Raw genomic sequence first — 25,279 nt, forward strand, 5'->3', positions numbered from 1 at the left:
ATGTTCAGATTTCAGAAGCTCTATATTAAAGACTGGCACGTGCGCCGGAGTTAACGCCAGAACAGGCGTCTTGTTTTTGCACAAAATAGCTCAAAACTTAGCAACCAGGCCTTCGCTAAAATGTTTTTCGCGGCCATTTTGAATTTACAAGTTTGGTAAAGTTTTCGTGTCGAGTCACTCGAGTGGAAGCTGTTTTACTAACTTTTGGAGAATTTCAAAAGACGAAAAGCTCCTTGAAAGAAAGAAGAACAACAGGCGAGTGTTCGTTCAGTTTTTTGGTATTTTGAATGATGTAATTTTCGGTTTTCCATGCGTACATTTTTTTAGTATGAGGAGTGTCGCACAGTCACACACTACATCAAATAATGTATCATATTGAAATATACTGATTTTGGGGGTTTAGAATTAACCTTGTGATAAAATAGAAATCTCAAATGTCAACGTTTTTATTCCTAGGTCTCCAACACATGGAAAATATGAAAAACAGTTTCAGATACCAGTAAACTTGCATTTGGGTTGCAGATAGTGGGAAGTAATGTGTAGTAGCTTGAAGATCAGTTTATCACAACAATAATGAAAAAGACCTAAATAATAAGATACAACATAAGGAAAGGAAGTCAAACTATTTTGATTTATTTCAAAAAGAACTGCCCTCTCTATTTTAACAATTCCTTGTGTGATGGGTACATAATAAAGGACATGTAGGACAATTGGCAAGGCAATATGGGACAATTCATTCCTAAGTTATACAGCTGTAAGTATAGGTAATTTAAAATTATAATGTGACCTTGTTGTTAATATGTCAAAAAAGGATTTTTCATATTTTTGTTTCATGCAATTGCAAATTCCTCTATAAGAGATTTATCAGGACAAGTATGTAGTTATGTACCAAGAAAGGGCATGTAGGATGTTGCATCTGGGGCCTGATTTGCACAAACTTGTGCAACATGTGTTTAACCAGGATAAATAAAATTGTATACAATCACCATAGAAATATAAAATGGGCTGAAAGCCAATTGTTTGCACTGCTTACAGTATACACCTCATTTTTTATCCAAAAATCAGATAGCAACACTGGGCTATTCAAGTAAATACAGGTTGTGTATACAGCAAATATGTTTCATGTTGTAACAATGTAATTTTTTCATGCAAACTCATCTATACAAGCCAATTTTTGCTTTTTTTTGCCTCCCCAGTAAATGTAGGCTATAGTAATAACCTTTTTGGGAAATTTGGAAGATAATGTGGTGAAATGTTATAATAGGTAAGGCCTTTTGCCCAGGCAAATCCCTTCAGGGAGATCTCACACACCCATTCGCAAAAACGATAGATAGATAGATAGGTAGATACTTGAAATCTTATTTGTATTATATTACATTTGCATGGGATTACATTTTGTTTAGATCAATTCTAAAATAGGCGGTTCAAGAGTTCTTAGCAAGACTTCCCCCAGATAAATTGTGTCAATTATCATATATTACACAACAGATGCAATTCTAATTAAATTTTGAGTATCTGTCTATACAAATGGTTGTATATATATATATATATATATATATATATATATATATATATATATTATATATATAATATATATATAATATATATGTATATATATATATGTATATTATATATATTATATATATATATATATATATATATATATATATATATATATGCATAACTACATATACTATAAAGAATATATATTTCAATAACAGCATCACTTAATTGAATGCCCATGCCCATTATACAGGGTGTCCCAAAAAAAACGCAACCACTTAAATATGCAAGAATATTAATATTGTTCGGGTTTGCACCATAGTTCAGCTAAAATGACTTTTAGCATTGTAAATGAAGGATTAAGAGCCATTTTCAATACCCTGAGGTGCTTATCTATTGCGCTTTAGAGCTGTATTAATGTTCTGCATATTTAAGTGGTTGCTTTTTTTTTGGGACACCCTGTATATATATATATATATATATATATATATATATATATATATATATATATATATATATATATATATATATACAACCATTTGTATAGACAGATACTCAAAATTTAATTAGAATTGCATATATATATATATATATATATATATAATATATTATATATATATTATATATATAATATATATATATATATATATATATATATAATCATATACAGTCACTGCTGAAAAGGTTGTCCATCGTATATACCATTATATGTATCACGTGACTAATTGGTATGCATCAACACGCGTGTGTTTTGTCGGGTAGTTTGAGTGTTTACTCTGGTCCAAAACAAAGTGCTCTCGTAACTGCAATAATACGGCAATCACTGCAATAGCCAAGTATCTGCCTCCTAATAATGATTTTCAATGCATGATAACAACAATGGTTGATGGCATTATATTGGGTTGTGGGTACTGATACTGGTTGTTTAAGTTCATGCATAGTTTGCAGTTCAGTAATAGGGCATCTTCGTTCATGTACTGCACTATCGTCTTAGCTGGCTGCATTATGTTATTCGTCGTCTGCCGATTGAATTGAATTGCTCTTGTGAAACAGATCGCCGTGTGACACAGTCACGCAGCTGTGATATTATGTGCATGTTTTGTATAATACCTTGATTATAATCGCATATACCAAGTATAGAACACGGGGCTTCCTGCTTTTATATGCGGCAAGTGCTAGAGGTAGTCGAACGTGTTCACATTTCAAATAATCGTTAACCAGTTGTAGAATCATTTTGCACCTTGGCGAATAAAATCAGCGCTTCCCGCTCTACAACCGTACCGTATATATATATATATATATATATATATATATATATATATATATATATATATATATATAATATATATATTATATATATAATATATATATATATATATATATATATATATGGCAAAGCTTACATAGCTTAGCACGACCTGATTTGGCACGGTAAAGTACGGCTGAAATTGAAGACGAAAACTGGTTTTCCTGTTAATGTCCAACACACGAACTTCGAGAACAGGAATCATGCACTGATTCTGACTCAACGTTTGAATCCATCATGAAAACAACTCAGTACTTTCCATATCATGCACAAACGTCTCATGCAGCGGCGTAACCTGTATTTGCAAGTCTCGTGGGACATTACCGCCTTGATGACATAACAGCTTGTTTACTTGACAAAACGGATGATCGGTGATCCTTCGCAAAAATTTCGCAAAAAGGCGTATAACGGGAGCTTCAATTTCAGCCGTACTTTACCGTGCCAAATCAGGTCGTGCTAAGCTATGTAAGCTTTGCCATATATATACGGTAACGATGTAGAGCGGGAAGCGCTGATTTTATTCGCCAAGGTGCAAAATGATTCTACGACTGGTTAACGATTATTTGAAATGTGAACACGTTCGACTATCTCTAGCACTTGCCGCATATAAACGCAGGAAGCCCCGTGCTCTATACTTGGTAGATACTTGAAATCTTATTTGTATTATATTACATTTGCATGGGATTACATTTTGTTTATATCAATTCTAAAATAGGCGGTTCAAGAGTTCTTAGCAAGACTTCCCCCAGATAAATTGTGTCAACTATCATATATTACACAACAGATGCAATTCTAATTAAATTTTGAGTATCTGTCTATATAAATGGTTGTATATATATATCTATATATATATATATATATATATATATATATATATATATATATATATATATATATATATATATATATATATATATATATATGCATAACTGCATGTACTAGCTATAAAGAATATATATTTCAATAACAGCATTGCTTAATTGAATGCCCATTATAGATATATATATATATATATATATATATATATATATATATATATATATATATATATATATATATATATATACAACCATTTGTATAGACAGATACTCAAAATTTAATTAGAATTGCATATATACATATATATATCCATTAATACATACATGCACATAATACGGTAACGATGTAGAGCGGGAAGCGCTGATTTTATTCGTCAAGGTGCAAAATGATTCTACGACTGGTTAACGATTATTTGAAATGTGAACACGTTCGACTATCTCTAGCACTTGCCGCATATAAACGCAGGAAGCCCCGTGCTCTATACTTGGTATATGCGATTATAATCAAGGTATTATACATAACATGAACATAATATCACTGTGTGACTGTGTCACACAGCGATCTGTTTCACAAGAGCAATTCAAATCAATCGGTAGACGACAAATAACATAATGCAGCAAGCTAAGACGATAGTGCAGTACATGAACGAAGATGCCCTTAATTAGACTGAACTGCAAACTTTGCACGAACTTAAACAACCAGTACCAGTACCCACAAGCCAATTTAATGCCATCAACCATTGTTGTTATCATGCATTGAAAATCATTATTAGGAGGCAGATACTTGGCTATTGCAGTGATTTCCGTATTATTGCAGTTACGAGCGCACTTTGTTATGGACCAGAGTAAACACGCAAACTACCCGACAAAACACACGCGTGTTGATGCATACCAATTAGTCACGTGATACATATAATGGTATATACGATGGACAACCTTTTCAGCGGTGACTGTATATATATATATATATATATATATATATATATATATATATATATATATATATATATATATATATACAGGGTGTCCCAAAAAAAACAAAAACTATTGAAATCACCCATAACAATGCAATTGTTAGAGTTTGAATGCCTAAGCACTCTGTTGGGACCCACAGGTGTGTAAATGTTTACCATACCCATTTTTATGCATTCATATGATGCAGTAAAATTTGCTTGTTCGCAAAAAGGATATTTATCAACAATCTTTACATATTACAAATATGGATAACATTATTTAACCCTCAAGGACCATGACCTTCGACATGTCCCCTTTCTCTAGCAACACAAAGCATTTAGCATTTTATAAGTTGCATTAAGTCCCCACGGGCTGAAATTCGTGAACACGGCATTCAAATTTAAAAATGAGTGATTTCAATAGTTTTCGGGTTTTTTTGGGACACCCTGTATAATGGTGAGTAGTGATCTCTTTATCAAGTGCAACTATGTGGTTAAATTATGTTCAAGTAGGTAAATAGTATGTACTGTTTGCCTAAAAGTCTTATGTCTGCATTCAAAAAGCTCACTCATACTCGCACGGCTCTTTGAGCATGACATGGAAATATTGTTATTGCTTATCAATGCGAAAGTTCTTTCTTACTCAATGGAATAATAATTATTAATAGTAACACAGTGAAAATCAAGCTAACCTATTATTTGACTGAAAGTACCGCCGTGGAAAAGTTATTGTGATATCATCCACTCAATGTGTTTTTAAAATATAGGCGTTAATGGTTCCTAAACGCCATGTTACACGGGGGAATGTTTCTTGCAACTTGCAAAGCAATTCTAATTTTATGAGATGTAAATTAGTACAGAGTATTCAAAATTTGAGAGTAAAAAACGTACATGGAGTGTAATAAACATAAAAGTTTCGTAGTTGCCAAATTTATATTTATATTTAACTTCTAGCGACGGCCCTATACTTAATCTACCTAACTGCAATCAAGATATCGCATGTCCTGCTATAATCTTCTTTTTTTCCACGTAGGTGTTTTAAATAATTTTGGGAAGCACTTTATCATCGGATTTACTGCTCAACATCAATCTTATAGCTATGGTTTCATTGGTTTGTCAATATTCGCACCATACGAAACAAACGTAACAATATTAAGCAAACATCAGAGTGCATCATTGAACTACACCACAAATATCAAAGCGGGAAAGATATTCGAGTACAAACTACCGCTTGTTCTGCGAATGGCCGGGACCGGGAAACAAATGAAGGGCATTGAAATTTTATCAACCAGGAACATTTCACTTACTTGTGTCAATCATTACCGATATAGTGCTGACGCGTATCTTGCTTTACCAGTCAGCATATTGGGATTAACTTACGTCGTTGCATCACATCCGCGAGGGAACTTGGGCATTGTATCGGCTTATGATGACAACCAAATTTCACTTTTATTTGCTAAAGACGCAGTTTTTAGTTATCAAGGTCTCTCGTATGATAAAGGCACACCGCGTGTGTACGCGACTGTTGTTCTGAAGAAACTTGAAGCTCTGCATATTTATAGTTCTTCTGATTTATCTGGAACCATCGTCATCTCGAGTAAACCAGTAGCGGTGATATCAGGCTCATACCTAGCAAAACCGTCTGGTTCTCAAGGGGCATATGATATACTGGAATCATTCCTGTTGCCCACTCATTTGTGGGGAATGCGGTACATCCTGGGCACTTTTGGAACGATTGAAAAGAAAAAAGGAGATATTTTCCGAATTTTTGCTTCCGAAAACAATACTGTTGTGCAAAGTGCTTACTGGACCAGAGTTTTGTCGCCTGGGACATACACGGAGTTGGATCTAGAAGCAAACCCGGCGTCGTTTGTTAACTGCGATAAACCATGTCAGGTTGTCCAATACATCAGAGGCGAGTTTATTCACGGGAAACAAGCTGATCCTTCAATGATAGTTCCGCCATCAGTTAGCCAGTTCCAGTCCTACTACCGTGTTATGTTTCCTTTTGGTTCTGAGTATCACGATTCAGTTACCATAGTAATAGAGAATGAATACAGAAAAGAATTGTACGTTGACGGTATTAAAATTAACAGCGAGGGTTGGAAGAAAATCAATGGAACAACATATGTTTGGAAAGTGTTGAATTTTGCTGACTATGACACTGTTACAATATACCATTCTTCTTCTGCAGTAAAGTTTGGCCTGCTTGCATTTGGTTGGGACAATTATGTTTCCTATGCCTACCCTGCTGGACTGGTTTTCTCAAATATTTTAAACGGTAAGTCTTACAGCTTTGTTAGCGCTGTCAAAGAGTAAGGATATAAAATATATAGTTAATAGCATGAAAATATAATATTCCTTTGTACGTCGCACAGTTTGTCAATATTAATGAAAAACTAAATATTCCAAAAGAGAAATTTATATAAAGAAGCCGGTACCGTCTCAGTCTTTTCAATTTAAAATGTAGAAAGCGCAGTTATGAGAACAGAAAATACAGCTTTTGTCGTCAGTGATTTCTAAAAATCCAACTGAATTACACCAAGTGATATTGTATGCATGCATAGGCATACATTTCTGAAGCTAAAAAAATAGTTTTCCAAAAAAATAATTTTTATACATTCTATAAAATAGAGATTACTTCATGGTTGGCGAGTGCGTACGATTTGTATGCGCGAGTTGTGAAGGATCGCAATGAGTTCATAATAAAAATCGTACAAACGAGCAAACCATGAAGTAATTTGTTTATTAAATGTGTATAGAAATCAATTTGACAACGACACACTTTTAATATACAAAATCACAGCGAGCAACAAAATCGAAACTTTATGCATCAAAACATGATTATTACCGTTCAGCTTCTTTGTAATTTTGTTCAATAGAAGTTTGATATTCTTTCCGAAAGATTTGAGAATGTGCTGAATGTAAAAATATCTTGAATATGAGGATTATGTTTTGAATCTCACTCCTATATTTCGACGCCATCTTGAAAGAAAATGTAAACAAATTGCCGCCAAAATGAAATCAAATGTGAAGAATATCGCACGTCCATTCAAAAGCCGTATGGCATTTTTTCACACGTGAAAAACATCGTACGTCCAATCAAATTGCATGAAATTAATTTACACAGTGAAATAGGATTTTTATTTCATCATTCTGCTGTGCATAAATCTCCATACACATAATTATAATAAGCTAATATGTGCTTGTTAAAACCAAATGTATCATTCTTTGAAAAAACATAATTCCTTGCCTGTCCTGTTCACCTAATTGATTCCTGGAAATTGTGAATTAACCCACTCGGCAACATTATATTCAATGACAAGTTTAACCAGGGATGTTTCTTTCTCGATAGATAAGACTCCATTTTCATCACCAGTGCCATCGTACAAGTCGCGGTTCATAGGTGAGTATGGACATAATAGCGACCTATTTATTTATTAAAATGTATGCTAAAATCATTTATCGGGCAGAGTGGATGCAGCATTACGTCATATTATACTGAAATTGAAAAAATTGTGAGCGGTCACTAATCCGAATCCTCTCAGATACTGGCCTTTCTTGGCAACTAACATCCATAATTCTATTGCCATGTAGGGGCCAGTTGTATGAAAGACTAGCTAAATTTTAATTGTTTACGTTATTATAAACAGTGGTGGCCAATCAGAGTTGTGTATTTCTAAAATAACTAGGATTTAACTATGCAAAGTGTAGCCCCAGATAGCTAAATTAGACAGTACTCATTATTGAGATTTTTTAGCTCTCGTATTTAATTTTCGAACCATTTTTTAACGGATATCGAAGACCAGGCTACGTCATACATAGATTTTTAATACTCGATTGACTGAAAAATGTATATTTATGCTGTTTTAATTCTACCAAGGTGATCAAAACAGCTATGGAAAGCATTTCATCATTGGATTTACATCACAATATCGGAGGTACCACACTGACTATATAGGAGTATCCATCGTTGCCCTTAGCGCAGCAGATGTGACGATCTTTAGCAATCAGACGGGTCAGCCTTGGAATTACACCGTACACATTAATGAAGGAGGGATTTTTGACTATAAACTTCCGATTGATCTGCAAATGCACAAATCAACACTCATTCAGAAAGGTATTGAGATTTCATCTTCGGACGATATTTCAGTGTTGTGTGTAAACTTCGATGGTTATAGCAAAGCGGCGGATGCAAAGCTGGCATTACCAACCAACACTCTGGGTATTGTTTATGTTGTCGCGTCATATCGACCATATACCTCGAGCTACAGGGCAAATATCGCTGTAATATCAGCACACGACAACAACACGATAAATATTCATCTGAACAAAAATGCAGTTGTATATTATCGCGGCAAATGGTATGATGGCCAAATATCACCGATACACATAACCGAAGTCCTTGAAAAACTCGATGCGCTCTACCTCTCTAGCACTTCAGATTTATCTGGAACACTCGTTCTTGCTAGCAAACCAGTGACTGTGATATCTGGCGTAGACCGCCCTGGTATTGAAGGATGGTCTGATTTCTTTGAAGCGACCATGCTGCCTGTATCATTGTGGGGTTATGAATACCTTCTGACACCAGTAGGAACAATAGATAAAACAGAAGGAAACATTTTTCGAATTTTTGCTTATGAAAATGATACGGTTGTTGTAAGCCCGTACTGGACAAAGGTCTTGTCATCAGGGAATTACACAGAATTCACATTACAGAAGAACTTGGCTTCGTTTATAAAGTGCAGCAAGCCGTGTCAGGTCGTGCAATACGTCAAAGGCGAGAAAATTTTTGGGGAATTCGCGGAACCTTCAATGATGGTAGTTCCATCAGTGAAGGAGTTTCTTTCTTATTATCACGTAGCACTGCCTTTTGGCTCAGCATATCACGATTCAATCACGATAGTTATACAAAACGAAAATATCGATGGTTTGTATATGAATGGAGTAAAACTTAATGGCCTACGATGGGAAAGAATTAATGGGACAGATTATGTATGGACAGTAATAGGTTTATCCGATCCAAACACTGTTACAGTGTATCATATGTCTTTCTCTGTCAAGTTTGGTCTTTTTGTATATGGGTGGAAAGATGGAGCTTCCTATGCTTATTCTGGTGGTGTTGGTTCTCGCAATCAATCAAATGGTAAGCACTCTTTATGAACTCACATATCTGAATTCTTGCGTGCCTAGCCAGGAGGATATACGATATGGAATCCGTTTTGCAAGGGCCGGTGTCTTTATTTCGACATGCAGTAAAAATATATAGACTATGATGAAAACGAGGACAAGGTTTTCTCTATTCAGAAATGTATTTTTTGCGGTATTATTTGCAGAGGAATAAATATTTATGATAATGACTACTCTGTTATCTCGTCACTGTTTTTTTTTAGAAAATGATGACTGTGCATTTGGAACAGGAATTTGCGATGTCCATGCATCATGTGTTAATGTCAACGGGTCGTCTAAATGTTTGTGTAATATAGGTTATTCTGGAGACGGGTTATCATGTTTAGGTATATTTTTAAACAAATATATTAGAAAATGTCGACATTCCAGTCAGTTGGCGTTTTAATTTACATTGCCGCGGGCTGTGTTTTTCTCACTGTTGGGGAACTAAATTAAATATCTGTCAATCAAGCATCTACACCTATTCGTTACCTTTTGACACGACTACATAAAAAATATGAATTTGTGCAGATGAATTTTTTATGTCCAAAAATTAAAACATTGAAAAGCCTATTAGAGTTCGTATATCTTCAGCATTGACGATGTCAATCACAAAGACTTGTAGGCGATTGTACCATTGGTATGCGCACGCATGCGAAAACAGCGTGTTCAAGATGTCTGCTAAATTATGTTTGTGAAAGAAAGTAAAATATATACCGATGAAACTAATCAGAAAAATGTTCTGCTCAAATTGGTAAGGGAACAGAACAAAAATTTAAGAAATTTACCTAAATGGTCTTATTATGGTTTCCTTATTCATTCCTTATAATAATTACTCGTTAAAATTAATGTTCTTTTCATTGAAAAAGATGCAACAATCATAATGTCCCTTTTATCTCTTCAGATATTAACGAATGCCTCTGGAAACATGACATTTGCGTTAATCCGAATGCAACTTGCTTGAATACTCTGGGTTCCTACGTTTGTTCTTGCCCAATTGGATACACTGGAGACGGCACCTTTTGCATCGGTTTGTACAAACCATATGTAATGATTATTGTGCTCATTTTATTGCAGAATGCAGAAAAATTAAATATTGATCTTTGCAGTGCATTAATATACACGCCTGGAAATAAAGAGAAAATATTTTCTAAAACACTATAATGCATGCAATTATTGTAAATCCCATTACCAGATATTGACGAGTGCAAAATGGGAACAGTCACCTGCGAGAGAGCGCTTTGTTAAAACTTTGCCAGATACAGTGAAGCTCTCATATAGCTACTTGACTTGAAGAAGACTAACCTTACAGTTCTATTTGTGATTTATGTCTTCAGATATAAATGAGTGCGACACTGGAACACACAACTGCGATAATCCATTTCGAGCAACGTGTATCAACACCGAAGGCTCTTTTACCTGTGTTTGTAAGGAAGACTATACCGGAGATGGACAAACGTGTATGTATCTGTATCCCACAATAGCTATAAAGTGAAACTACTCTTACCTGACGCTGTGAAAACTAAAAAAAATTAAAGAAAGGTGACCGCAAGAAGAATCAATCCTTGACCACGACCTATTGACCACGTTTCCTATGGCTTTCACGAGGACTGAATTATTTCATGCATTGGAAACAATTTTTCAAGGCAGAAAATATTTCGAGAATGACCCTCCCTTTATTCAAAATCACTTCCCTGATACATGCACCATAATAATTATATATTATTGCCTCTATTTTAAAAAAAAAATCTAAGCTAGCTGGCAAACAGATGTTATTCGTATGTTAGCCATCAACAAATATATAGTTTACAGCAATTATACCCAGTGGTATCTTAAACTGTCGTGGCATTTACGTGCTTTCTTTCCTTTTAAGGTGAATTAATTTCAAGATGTACGACGAAGAGTGATCTTGGATTTATGTTAGACAGTTCTGGTAGTATTGGGTCTGGACATTTTGAGACAATAAAATCTTTTGTTAAGGACCTTACCGATCATTTTAAGATTTCACAAAACAATACAAGGGTCTCCGTGATGTCATATGCGTCCTCACCGACTTTACGTTTTACATTTTCTCGGGAGTTTCCGACACGACAAGATCTTCATTCCGCGATAGACAACATTCCTTACACTGGTGGAGGCACTAATACTGCCCAAGGCTTGAGACTTGCGAAATCTGACATGTTCAATACAAACAATGGTGCCCGCATATTAGGTTTGTTGAATTGGATTCTATTGAATCATTTTATATAATAATTGGTTTGGTGTGCATTCGACTCAAATGTGTTCAAAACCAACTTCGAAAAGTTTATTTTTAAACTAATTTGGGGAGTAAAGTATCTGATCGCGCCGATTTTATTCTGAGAAGATTAGATTTTCTTAACCCATAAAGAAAAATCTGATCTTTATTGATTCTTTTTGGTAAGAAGCCTTATTTTCTTCCAGTTTAATGGATGTTTGAACGTGAGACATGTCCTACATTTGAATTATGTCCATCACAATCACATTGAACCCTTTCCAAAATAAAATAATGAATAAATGGGACCGGGGAAATATGCATGATGATAATTATATCGAAATTTATTCCCTGCTTGTAATTATGAATCTGCTGTGGCCATGGGCCCATGTATATTAAACGGAATTTTTTCAGGAACAAAAAGAGTATTGATAGTCTTAACCGATGGGAGGAGCAGTGGCAGTGTCGGACTACCATCGCAAGAATTAAAAACTCTGGTATGTCATATATTCTATTGGAGTTGGCTCAGGAATCGATGTGGACGAACTTAGGACAATGGCTTCTCCTCCCGTGGATAATCATGTCTATTTGTTACAGAATTTTAATGAATTCGCGACTTTGGCACGGAATATGTCGTCTACTACTTGCAAAGGTACGGTTTTATTACTTTTTAATACAGTTTTATTGTTTACCCACCGGCCAAAAAAATTATATACAAGCAAGAACCTAATTGAATTGGGTATTTTTTGGTATGAAAATAATTTTGCCAAACTTGAATGGAAATTTTAGATCTTTGACTTTGTGTTTAATTTTACTGGCCATAATGTAGTATTGGAATTTGCCTATTGGGGTTGGGGGGGGGGGTGTTAATTCTAAACTTATTGGATGAAGCTGAGCAGGATGAGGCCTAAATTACTCTGGATATCCTGCGAAAGCCGAATTTAGTAATTGTTTTATTATTCACTGGATCCCAGAAAAAGAGGACATGAGCATAATAAAACGTAAATATTCAAACAATTTATTGCTCGTCATTCAAAATGGTACTTCGTAGACTTCTTCGTGTATCCTGAGTCTCTATTAGCGTGCATTTTCTCCATTCCCTGTTTTGAAACCAGTGGCGTAGCCAGCCCGACAATTTAGTCATGCTATGCTAATATTTTGGTGTTCATTGACTGCGAAAACAATGAATTTCTAAAGAGATGAATTATGATAATAACATAAAGTTTGCATAGCATGACTAAATCGTCTGGCTGGCTACGCCACTGTTTGAAACTGATGCGAATCGAGCACTCGTACTTGCAGCCATAGTAAATTTTATTTTTTCAGTCGGGCAGAACTGAATATATGAAAAACATGTATCCCAACAATTACAGTTGTAGTTACGGCCAGTAGCGTAGCCAGCCTGACGATTTGTCCTGCTATGCTAATATTTTAGTGTTCATTGGCTGTGAAAACAGCAAATTTCTAAAGGAATGAATAATTATATAATTACTCGAAATTTACATAGGACAAAATCGTCAGGCTGGCTACGCTACTGGTTACGGCCCTGGTCCCTCTACAGGCCGGACAGTGGTTTTATCCATGAATATGTTATTTTGTTTATCACCAGCTATATATCGCATATTTTCCCAAACGCTTGGGTCAAAATCGATACCTGTTGTATGTTATTGAAACAACCGTCTCGCTTCATTTGAACAGCGATTATTTTTCCATTTCTCTGTTTAGTAAACTGTGATGAACTCATTTGCGGAAGAAATGAAATTTGTGTAGCAGTTGGTGATACCCATCAATGTGTTTGTAACGCTGATTTTGAAGGAGAAAACTGTGATAAAAGAGGTAGGAGCTATAATTACTCTCTGAAAAAGAATACTTAACATCAGGAGCTAACTCGAGTGTCTCGCTGCTACAGAGGAGAATATACTCTATACTTGCGCCATGTGTTTCACTGCAACTTATACCTCGGGACAAAAAGATCGTTAGAAATAAAATTCTAGATTTAAGTTCAGAGACAAACAATCTAGAAGTGCATGGCAAAAAATAATAATGGCAAATGATATAATTTATTTCGTTTTACAAGGCTAGTCATGTACATTTGCCGGTATCCCGCTATGTAGTACTCTGGGACAAGTCAGAGAACTTGTCCCAGAGTCGATGGAAACGCATGGAATTTTGTCCTGGGACAACGAGTAGCCTCGCGTCGGAAATTAAGTTATTTCGAGCTCATGTGAACAACAAGGTTCAAGTCGTCAGGCTGCTTCAACGTTGTTTTTTTGTCTCTTAACCTTTAGACAATGAGACAATGCTCTAGCCTTAATTATTTCACTTGAATTTCCCTCTACCGTGCGTACATGAACTTTTACTGCCCTACAGCTTTTAAAGGCAGCAATAAATGAAATTTATACTTTCATTTGTAGTTGAAGCGACATGTAAAGCTCAGGGAGATCCGCATTACACGACATTCGATGGAAAACGTTTTGACTTCATGGGAAAATGTGAATATGTTCTGGCAAAAGACTTTGTAAACAACACATTTGAAATAAGGCAAGCAAATGAACCTTGTGGAAATGGACTTCCGACGTGTACGAAATCATTGACAGTGATATTCACCAATTCAACCTCCATTCATCTCCGAAGAGGAATGACATTGGTCAATGGAGCGAAAGTCACATTGCCAGTCTTCTATCCAGGTATCTTGAAATTATTTGCAGATTTATTAAATGATAAGCGTTTCTCCTTTTATATCTGCAAAAAATACTTTGAGTAAATCAAGTATGACTTAATGTAAATATGTATTTGATAAACTGACGGCATAATTATAAGCAAAAATATAATAATACCTAATGTCATCGATGCATTGTCTTCACCGACTATTATACTTTATTTGAACATTGTTTCAAGGTGTTAACATTACTAAACCTGCAAGTGGTCAAACATTGGTAACAAGTGATTATGGTGTCACAGTATTTTGGAACAATGTCTACAATGTGCGAGTGACCGTTCGTGGTCGTTATTTAAACAGAACATCTGGTTTATGCGGTACCTATAATAAAAGACGCGATGATGAATTCTGGACATCTAATAGAACAGTTTTAACTGACCCAGTAGCCTTCGGAAACTCTTGGAAAGTTGATCCAGAATGCGCAAATGCTGTTGAAGTGCTACACCCATGTGATGTCAAACCAGCGAGAAGATTGGTGGCCCGTGAAAAGTGTTCAACATTACTTAGCCCGCCCTTCAGTATTTGTTCCAGTTACATCGATGCGACCAGTGAAGGGTATATTGAAGACTGTGAATATGATATGTGTGCTTGTGAAGATGATCCTGTTGTTTGTTATTGTCAGGCTCTTGAAGCTTACGCTGATGATTGCTCACCCCATGTTAATATACCATGGAAGGGAACAAATGAATCTGCAATTTGCCGTAAGTATAATGGTTATTGTAAAATTTAGTTATACTTATAATTTTATAGCAAAATCCCATGTCAGTATGCATGCATGCACAAAGAGAGATAGAATAATATAATTATATAATTACTTGGTTCTAAGTTGAGAAAAGGAGGTTTTCCTTTATCAAAATCATATAGCTCCACTAAGCTTGTGAAAAACCTTCGAAGCCAGAAAGAAGAATATGTTTTCATTTTGTGAAATTCAAAATAACAAAATCATATGATTCAAAGTTTAATCTGATATTCTTCCACTAACTTAGCTTTTATAGCGTTTAAATGTGACGAAAAAAGTGCCCATTTTTAAAGTAAAATAAGAAATTAAATTTGCACACTTTAATATGTCCATTTTTCATAGATACCCCTTGCGCAAGTGCTCCATGTTACAATAGAGGAACTTGCATCAATCTTGGTCCTTCATCATTTCAATGCAGATGTCCTGCTGAATATCGCGGTGAAAGATGTGAAAGCGAAGGTAACTGTGACTAATGCTCTATAGCTGTCGCACTTGAATAGGACTAGTAATAAGAATTTATGATTTAACAAAACTTGCATGCATCATTATAATTTTAGCCCTTAGTCGTTTTAGTCAACTTCGAATATTTTGGCCGCTTTCAAGTAGAAGAAATTTGAAATTATAGTAGATGTGTGTTTTACGAATTACAGTAGATGTGTGTTTTACGAGCGACAAAATAAAGTTTAAATTAATTTGGTGATTTGCATGTTCGTCAATTGCCCTCATGAATTGCTTGTTATTACTTTCTAGTTCGACACCAAATACCGTATTTATTCTTCTCAACATCACTTGGCACGCTGTCCTATAATACGAAAATATCCACAAGTATCCCAACGAAAGTTGACGATAGAGTGAATGCTTTACTGTCTTTTGATGCAATAAACAAACGGCTGTACCTGTATGTGAAGTTACAAGGCTTTACAAGTTACAATTTGGATGGCTCAGATGCTACTACAACATCAATCAATGATGTGGATTTATTCACGGTGGATGGGAGAACAAATTCGATAATTTATTATCACTCAATTGAACATAAATTAAGAACACACAATATGACAGGTGGACAAGATATTAAAATTGATGCTTTATCCTATCTATCCAACATCACAGATCTTGAAATGGACACAACTAATGGGTATAATACGGTTAATTGTCAATTATTTCTTTTGCAGGAATACATGTTTCATTCTATATTTTGTCCTATTTTGTAGGGGTTTGTAGTTGTACTATTTTCAACTTTTTTACCATTAAATTTCTTCTTTTTTACTTGATGCTTTTCAATACGTTCTTGTCATGCATAATGGATAATTTTCAACATCACATACTGTGGCTGTTTTTTTTGAGATTAATTTAGTTTATAATTTTCCTTTTTTACAGTTACCTCTACATAGCAAGCGCAAATGCTCCACAAATCGTGCGCTACAATCCATCGGATGAATCAAAGTCGGAGATCCATTTTGCAGGCGGTTCTGCACAGTCAATTTCTTTTGACGAATACAATAATGTTATTTACTGGGCGAATTTCGATGGAAGCTATCACAGCGTCATGAAAACACTGCCTAATAAAGAAACAGTTTCTTTGAATATATCGTATCCAGGCAAAATTGAAGTGACTTCTGATTTCTTTTATTTGTTTGTTTTTGACATCAACAACAACCGGATTGACATGTATTTGAAAACATCGCTTGAGAAGCTTGGGAATATCACCAATAATGTTCAAATTCACGATTTAGTTGTAGCATATGGTAAGTTTTATGTCTTTGCATCCTTTAACACTTTTTATCAATTTATACAGATTGAATCTACTCATTAGATCGAGTTTTTTTTCAATACATGCACAAGCATTTAAATTAGGTCTCCACCGTAAATCACAAATGTCTAACATGAAAGTAGTTCAGGGGCAAATTGACCCAAGAACTGCTTTTTTAAAGTAAGTTTTTCATGTAGCTACTATATGTATTTTCCGGCTAAATTCAATAAACTCTAATATGTAGATTTTTTATTTTTTGAATACAGACACAGATGAATGCCAGCTTCGAACTCACTGTCCCGAGAAATTTGTATGCGAAAACACTCTTGGAAGTTTCACCTGTACTTGTAGTGTAGGGTATGCTAGAAATGGCAGTCATTGTGAAGGTAATCTTCTATAAAATTATAGTATATTCGCTTATTCTATTTGAGGGATGTGAATGAAGTCACCAATAGTATCACTGTTGTAGCGTGCCCCATGCAATAATAGAGAGGTTAAGATACCCCGGTTCCGGTATACGGGTACGGGTGAATTACACGTACCCGTTACCGGTAAGACGGGTACGGTTTGCAACTTAAGAATTTTCTTAAATTCCGGGTAAGAACAACACCGGGTAAGAACTGACTATAAAAGTAAATATGTATTATACATTTCCATTGTAAGTCCTACTTAACTTTTATATAACTATAGTATTTCGTGTGTTTGTTTTGAAAATCAAAAATATCAAGATGGCGTTCATAAATTATGTTTGCAAACCATTTTTGAGAAGCCTGAACAATATGAACACCATATTAATACGTAAAATGTATTTTAAACGTGTTAAAGACACTCACCCGCTTCTCCATTTGTCCTTTATTAAAAAAACTTTGACCACTTTGTCTTTGTAGTTACCCGTTCGTTGTTTACGTGTAGACCGTCGTTTACAACGGGAAAACGGGTAGATATTACGGGTAAATATGCTGACATCAGCGAAAAATGGAAAACAAAATGGCGCTACCCGTACCCGTACACCGGAACCGGGGTATCTTAACCTCTCTAATATTGATATCCGCTCGTAGAAGAGATTCGTCAGATATTTACCAAGTCTTGAAATTATTTGTGTTTTATGACTACAGATATAAATGAATGCGAGATTGGGAGTAACAATTGTGATCATTCAATTCGAGCGACATGTATAAACACGGATGGTTCATTTACCTGCCTTTGTAACGAAGATTATACCGGAGATGGGCGAACATGTATGTATTATATATACGTACAGTACAGGGTGTATCAAAAAAAACGCAACCACTTAATATTCTAAAATTCATATTGTTCATAAGCTCAATAGATTTTATGCCCCTGGGATTTTAAAATGGCTTCTAATCGTACAGTTCAACTGCTAATAGTCAAATCAGCTAAACTAATAATGGTGCAGCTAACAACCGAACAACGAGTTTTTATTGTCGTGCATGATAACTTGAATGCTAACTGTCGACCTTGTAAAATAAATTGTAAATAAAATTTTACTCGTTAGATACTTTCAATTCAGCTCGTTGGTTTACCCACCCGACTTTGTTTACCGACGATTGTGCCGCTAGAATATGATTACAAGCTTTCTCGCATTCCAGGGGCCAAACGTCTTTGTGTTGTAGAACAAAGAGGATATTCATGAATATTAAGTGGTTGCGTTTTTTTTGATACACCCTGTACAGGGTGTCCCAAAAAAAACGAAAACTGTTGAAATCTCCCATAACAATGCCATTGTTAGAGTTTGAATGCCTAAGCACTCTGTTGGGCCCACAAGTGTATAAATCGGGGTTGCCATAAGCATTTTTATGCATGCATATGATGCAGTCTAATTTGCTTGTTCGCAAAAATGATATTTATTAACAATTTTTACATATTAGAAATATGTATAACATTATATTTAAATGTGCATCTTAAGGACCATGACCTTCGACATGTCCCCTTTCTCTAGCAACACAAAGCATTTAGCATTTTATAAGTTGCATTAAATTCCCACGGGCTGAAATTCGTGAACACGGCATTTAATTTTTAACAATGAGTGATTTCAATAGTTTTCGGGTTTTTTTGGGACACCCTGTAGATGCCTTATACCTCATATATTTCTAAATACCATGCTCTGAAAAACTACAATAATTATACAGCTTGAATAAAAACACTCAATATTCATATATTGTTATTTAAGCACAATATAGTACAATAGTACTTCTAATTGTGCAGCTCACAAAGTGAACAGTGGCGTAGCCAGCCTGACGATTTTGTCCCGCTATGTAAATTTTGAGTTAAAATGATTATTCATTTCTTTAGAAATTTATTGTTTTCACAGTCAATGAACACCAAAATATTAGCATAGCAGGACAAATCGTCAGGCTGGCTACGCCACTTTAAGTGAATATTTTTGAAAATTAAGTGGTTGCCTTTTATTATCCACCCTATATGATGGAAAATCTATGGGTTGCTCCAAAGGAAAATCCAGTTACATGGGTTACTATAGCCCAAGGCCGGCGGAGCTTATCACGGAGGGAGAGATTTTAAATCCCTAAAAAATCCTCGAGTAAAATTTTATAAATGAATGTTGTGCACGAATGGGACCGCTCCCAATTAATACGCCAGCTCTAACGCAGAAATTCAGAACAATTTTTTTTTTGTTATACAGGGTGTATAAAAAAAAACGCAACCACTTAATATTCTAAAATTCATATTGTTCATAAGCTCAATAGATTTTATGCCCCTGGGATTTTAAAATGGCTTCTAATCGTACAGTTCAACTGCTAATGGTCAAATTAATCAGCCAAACTAATAATGGTGCAGCTAACAACTGAACAACGAGTTTTTATTGTCGTGCATGATAACTTGAATGCTAACTGTCGACCTTGTAAAATAAATTGTAAATAAAATTTTACTCGTTAAATACTTTCAATTCAGCTCGTTGGTTTACGCACCCGACTTTGTTTACCGACGATTGTGCCGCTAGAATATGATTATAAGCTTTCTCGCATTCCAGGGGCCAAACGTCTTTTGTGTTGTAGAACAAAGAGGATATTCATGAATATTAAGTGTTGCGTTTTTTTTTATACACCCTGTACAGGGTGTCCCAAAAAAACGCAACCACTTAAATATGCAAGAATATTAATATTGTTCGGGTTTGCACCATAGTTCAGCTAAAATGACTTTTAGCATTGTAAGTGAAGGATTAAGAGCCATTTTCAATTCCCAGAGGTGCTTATCTATTGCGCTTTAGACCTGTATTAATGTTCTGCATATTTAAGTGGTTGCTTTTTTTTTTGGACCCCCTGTACATTTCTTCAGAAATTTATTGTTTTCACAGTCAATGAACACCAAAATATTATCATAGCATGACTAAATTGTTAGGCTGGCTACGCCACTGTACGCAAAGTAGTTTTCTTTGATAATGACTTTCCCAATTCAAGCACTTTAAAATACTCGCGACAGATCTCTATATGATTTATAGGTGGTTCTCATGTGGCGTCATCGCGGCCATGTTGGATGATTTTAACAAAGGATTTTTCTTTTTTGCAATTCAAATGTCATCCAATATGGCGAAAATCTCTTTGTCTTATAAGTCTCTCGGGAGTTGTAGCACACTACCTATATACGTGCAACCCACTCGCCTTTGTAAATACCCATACAGATAAGTCGCTCGTATTTTAACTAGTATACTTGTACAAATGTTAGACAGATTTACCAGGAGATTATTAAAATCTTCTTCCATTTTCTTTTCGTAGGTAAATTAATACCAAGGTGTACGACGAAGAGTGATCTTGGATTTATGTTAGACAGTTCTGGTAGTATTGGGTCAACACATTTTGAGACAATGAAATCGTTTGTAAAGGACCTTATCTATCACTTCAAAGTATCACAAAACAAAACAAGGGTCTCCGTGATATCATATGCCTCCTCGGCGTCATTGCATCTTACATTTTCTCAAGCATTTCCAACACGGCAAGATCTCTATTCTGCTATAGACAACATTCCGTACACGGGTGGAGGCACTAATACTGCCGAAGGCTTGAGACTTGCGAAATCGCACATGTTCAATACCAACAATGGTGCCCGCTTATTAGGTTTGTTAATTATACTAGTTATTATTTTATTTTCTCATATTTTGTTTATCATGCATGCATTTCTATCATTTTCTGTTTTTTTTCCACATCAACTCGTTGTTACTGGGTTTGGAGGAAATATGCTCGAAACAGAAGATTAAAGTGCCTGTATCACTTGTGGGATCTTTACGGATTTGAATAGGGCTTGAAAAATTTGTTTATAAGTTCCACAAGCGGATATAATTAATTAGTTTCGAAAATACGTCGGTTGGTGGAACTGGGACTCAGGAATGATTTGCAAACACGCCGTCTTTTATAATGTAAACATGAAGAGTTTCACTGGCGATATAAAAATGCGGAAACGGTGCGTTGTGTATGGCTGTAGCAACTGGGCGAGTTTTTCTCAAGTATTTTACGTTATTGAAAGATCGAAGTAAAATTACAATTGATTATATTATGTTTGACAAGAGCTCGGTTCCTGAGTCCCAAGCCCCCGAGCACGACGGAAATTCAAGCAAATCGTCATGTTTAGATGTAAATATTTCCGAAACTATTTAAGTATATCAAAAAGGGTTGTAGAACTCATAAACTAATTTTTCAAACTCTATTCAAATCCGTAAAGATCCCACAAGTGATATATAGGCACTTTAATGGATTACACGTCAACCCATCAAGTGCAAGAAAAATTGCACCGTGTAACATGTCCTAAAATATCTTTATACCCGGCAATATGCCGTATATTTTATTGATATCGTTAATAAGGAACGTAAATAAATGCAAATTAATCATTTTAGGAACAAAAAGGGTTTTGATAGTGTTGACTGATGGGCAAAGCAGTGGAAATGTTGCACAACCATCCCAGGAGCTAAAAAAAGAAGACGTTGTCATATATTCGATTGGAGTTGGCTCAGGAATCGATGTAAACGAGTTGAGAATAATGGCTTCACCTCCTGTTGATGATCATGTTTACTTATTGCAAGATTTTAATGAATTTTCAATTTTGGCACAGAATATGTCGTCCACAACATGCAGAGGTATGGTTTTATCTCTGTTTAATATCATCTTAAGAACAAACTTAAATCATGCACAAATATATTATCAAAAAAAACACGCAATGCTGTAAACCTTTATCACCAACCATAGTTCCAAAATCTTTTTTTTTTTAAATGTTCACTGCATAAAAACCATTTGTTCATGTATTTTGGTGGGACTTTTTTGTTATAAAGCCTTTGTTTTGGTCCTCCATGAAAATATCATCAAGCTTGGGATTGTAACCCTTACGAAAATAATGTGATATCATGTGAAATTCAGAATTCACATGAAATCACATGTGACAGGCTTTCACATAAAGTCACATGTGCCATTTCACATGTAAAAGGATTTTACATAAAGTGACATGTGAAAGGATTTCGCATAAAGTCACATGTAAGATCTCACATGCGAGAGGATTTCACATGAAATTAAATGCGAAATTTCACATGTGAAAATATTTCACATTTTTAATCACCCGCATTCAAGATTTTAAATCGCCCGCATTTGCAAGTCGACAATCTTTTGAATTTTAGGTACTAGAAGTTTATTTCTTTATTGCGGTAAAGTTTCCGTTAAAATGTCAACCTCAGGACCTTTAGACTCTGGAATTACTGCTTTGAAGACTGGCCATTGGGGCTTATCTTTAGTTGGTCAAGCTTGGTGCAGTTTGTTTAGAGAGTCTTCATCATCATTGATCATGAATGTTCACATCTTAGTTACAGGAGCTTTCGACTCCTAGCTTTCATCTGCTTAGAATGAGCACATTCTAAATGAGACAGTGCTTGTTAAAGTGGCAAATAAATCTAAATTTTTGAGACGATCATTTCACATAAAATTAATTTTCAGTTGATGAGAACGAGAACTACCATTTCATATCTCCCAAAGGGTTACCTCGTTAATCTCTATTTTATTTATCTTACTGGTGGTTTTCTTATATTAATGTAGGTGGCACTATTTGCCACTTCGATTTTGATTGGGTACAGCTTATTCAGACATTTTCTTTTTAGTTTTGAACTGTAATGAAATAAGATGCGGAGAAAATGAGATATGTGTTCCGGTTGGTGATACCCATGAATGTATTTGTCACCCTGATTTTGAAGGACAAAGTTGCCAAAAAAGAGGTAAGTACAACATATCTGCGAATATAAGTATACAGTAAAATACCCATGATGGGTAATTACAATAAATTTTTGGGGTTTTATGTAAGGTGACCTTAAAGAAATGATTCAAAACGTGCAGAAAATTTTGTTGAACTTCCTGATTCAAATGTTTCCAGGGTTGGGCTATCAAACGACGAGTCTTCTAAGCGTGAAAAAACGTTTACTTTCAGTATTTCCATGAAACGCTTCTTCATTATTAAGCTAGTCTCGATTCGTATACGACGTCAGCTTGATTTTCGAATTATTCTTTACGCTTTCAATTGTAGTTGAAGCGACATGTAAAGCCCAGGGAGATCCACATTACACGACATTTGATGGAAAACGTTTTGACTTCATGGGAAAATGTGAATATGTTCTGGCAAAAGACTTTGTAAACAACACATTTGAAATAAGGCAAGAAAATGAACCTTGTGGAAATGGACTTCCGACGTGTACGAAATCATTGACAGTGATATTTACAAATTCAACCTTCATTGAACTGCGAAGAGGAATGACGTTAGTTAATGGTGTGAAAGTCACATTGCCATTTAGCTATCCAGGTATCTATTGTGCTAGTAATGGTGCATTGTACAAGTAACTAGTAATGTTTGAGAGTGCTATAGTGGGAAGATATTCATAATTTGAAAAAATGGAAAATTCATTTGAAACAATATAAATTACAGATCTTTAGGTTCTTTTGGGTTCTAGCATTCCGATCTAAGAAGCAAATTAGGGGCGCATAGCATAACAATTATTATCTATTGTACAGTTTGTCTTCGCTCCCCGACTTATTATTCTATTTTATATTCCTTTCAAGATGTTAACATTAGTAGACCTGGAAGTGGTCAAACATTGGTAACAAGTGATTATGGCGTGACAGTATTTTGGAACAATGTCTACAATGTGCGAGTGACAATTCTAGGTCGTTATATAAATAGAACATCTGGTTTATGTGGTACTTATAATAAAAGACGAGGTGATGATTTCTGCACTTACAATGGAATATGTACAACTGATTCTGTTGCATTCGGAAATTCTTGGAAAGTTGATCCAGAATGCGACGAAGCCGTTGAAGTGCCGCACCCATGTGATATCAATCCAGGGAGAAAATTGATAGCTCGTAATAAATGTTCAGCGTTAACCAAACCACCTTTCAGTAATTGTTCCAGTTATATCGATCCCGTTGAAGAAGGATATATTGAAGATTGTGAATATGATATGTGTGCTTGTGAAGATGATCCTGTTGTTTGTTATTGTCAGGCTCTTGAAGCTTACGCTGATGATTGTGCTTCCAACGTTGTTATACCTTGGGAGAGTCTAGATGAATCCTCAATTTGCCGTAAGTAAATAACTACTGTTACTGCACTTCTTGAGATTTCTTTGAAATGAGTATTTTGTGCTTCCAGTATTCAACATTTTTGCGTGTTACACAGTTTGACTTGATTATAAATATTTCCATCGTTCTGAGCGATTATCGAACCTTCTTTTGAAAGGTACCCCTTGTGCGAGTGCTCCATGTTACAATGGAGGAAGATGTACAAACGTTGGTGCTTCATTTGAATGTAGATGTCATCCTAGTTTCCTGGGAGATAGATGTGAAATTCAAGGTAACTAAATCCTGAACACTGTCATGTTTCTTGTTGGTCGTTCAATTCACCTGCTTATAGGAATTCCGGGTAAAACCAATGGTTAGAATGTCGATGAGATTTCGATGAGATGTTCGAATTTTTACAGTAGAAAGTGAACATTTATTATTGTTTTAAAATCATGTGTAGCAATATTTCCAACTATGTTTTTAGAACGTTTCTTCTTTTCAGATCAATGCCAAGTACCTTATTTATTCGTTTC

General features: G+C 35.2%; 1 protein-coding gene across 1 annotated transcript; it reads left to right on the forward strand.

Annotated features, from left to right (window-relative positions):
* Positions 1 to 12,489: 12,489 nt before the first annotated feature.
* LOC114533418 (von Willebrand factor-like) lies at positions 12,490 to 25,277 on the forward strand (the record flags this gene model as incomplete). Its single annotated transcript, XM_028554931.1, has 16 exons — positions 12,490 to 12,634; positions 13,708 to 13,818; positions 14,397 to 14,669; positions 14,881 to 15,402; positions 15,783 to 15,899; positions 16,191 to 16,575; positions 16,818 to 17,185; positions 17,457 to 17,576; positions 18,306 to 18,428; positions 20,943 to 21,281; positions 22,055 to 22,294; positions 23,300 to 23,413; positions 23,719 to 23,991; positions 24,249 to 24,770; positions 24,925 to 25,038; positions 25,249 to 25,277. Coding segments are annotated over exons 1-16 (3,747 nt in total), but the record flags the coding sequence as incomplete, so codon positions are not given.
* Between the last annotated feature and the right edge of the window lie 2 nt (positions 25,278 to 25,279).

The sequence above is a fragment of the Dendronephthya gigantea genome, unplaced genomic scaffold, assembly GCF_004324835.1.
Source record: "Dendronephthya gigantea isolate DGI-Jeju-01 unplaced genomic scaffold, DenGig_1.0 000090F, whole genome shotgun sequence".
Taxonomy (NCBI): Eukaryota; Metazoa; Cnidaria; class Anthozoa; order Malacalcyonacea; family Nephtheidae; genus Dendronephthya; species Dendronephthya gigantea.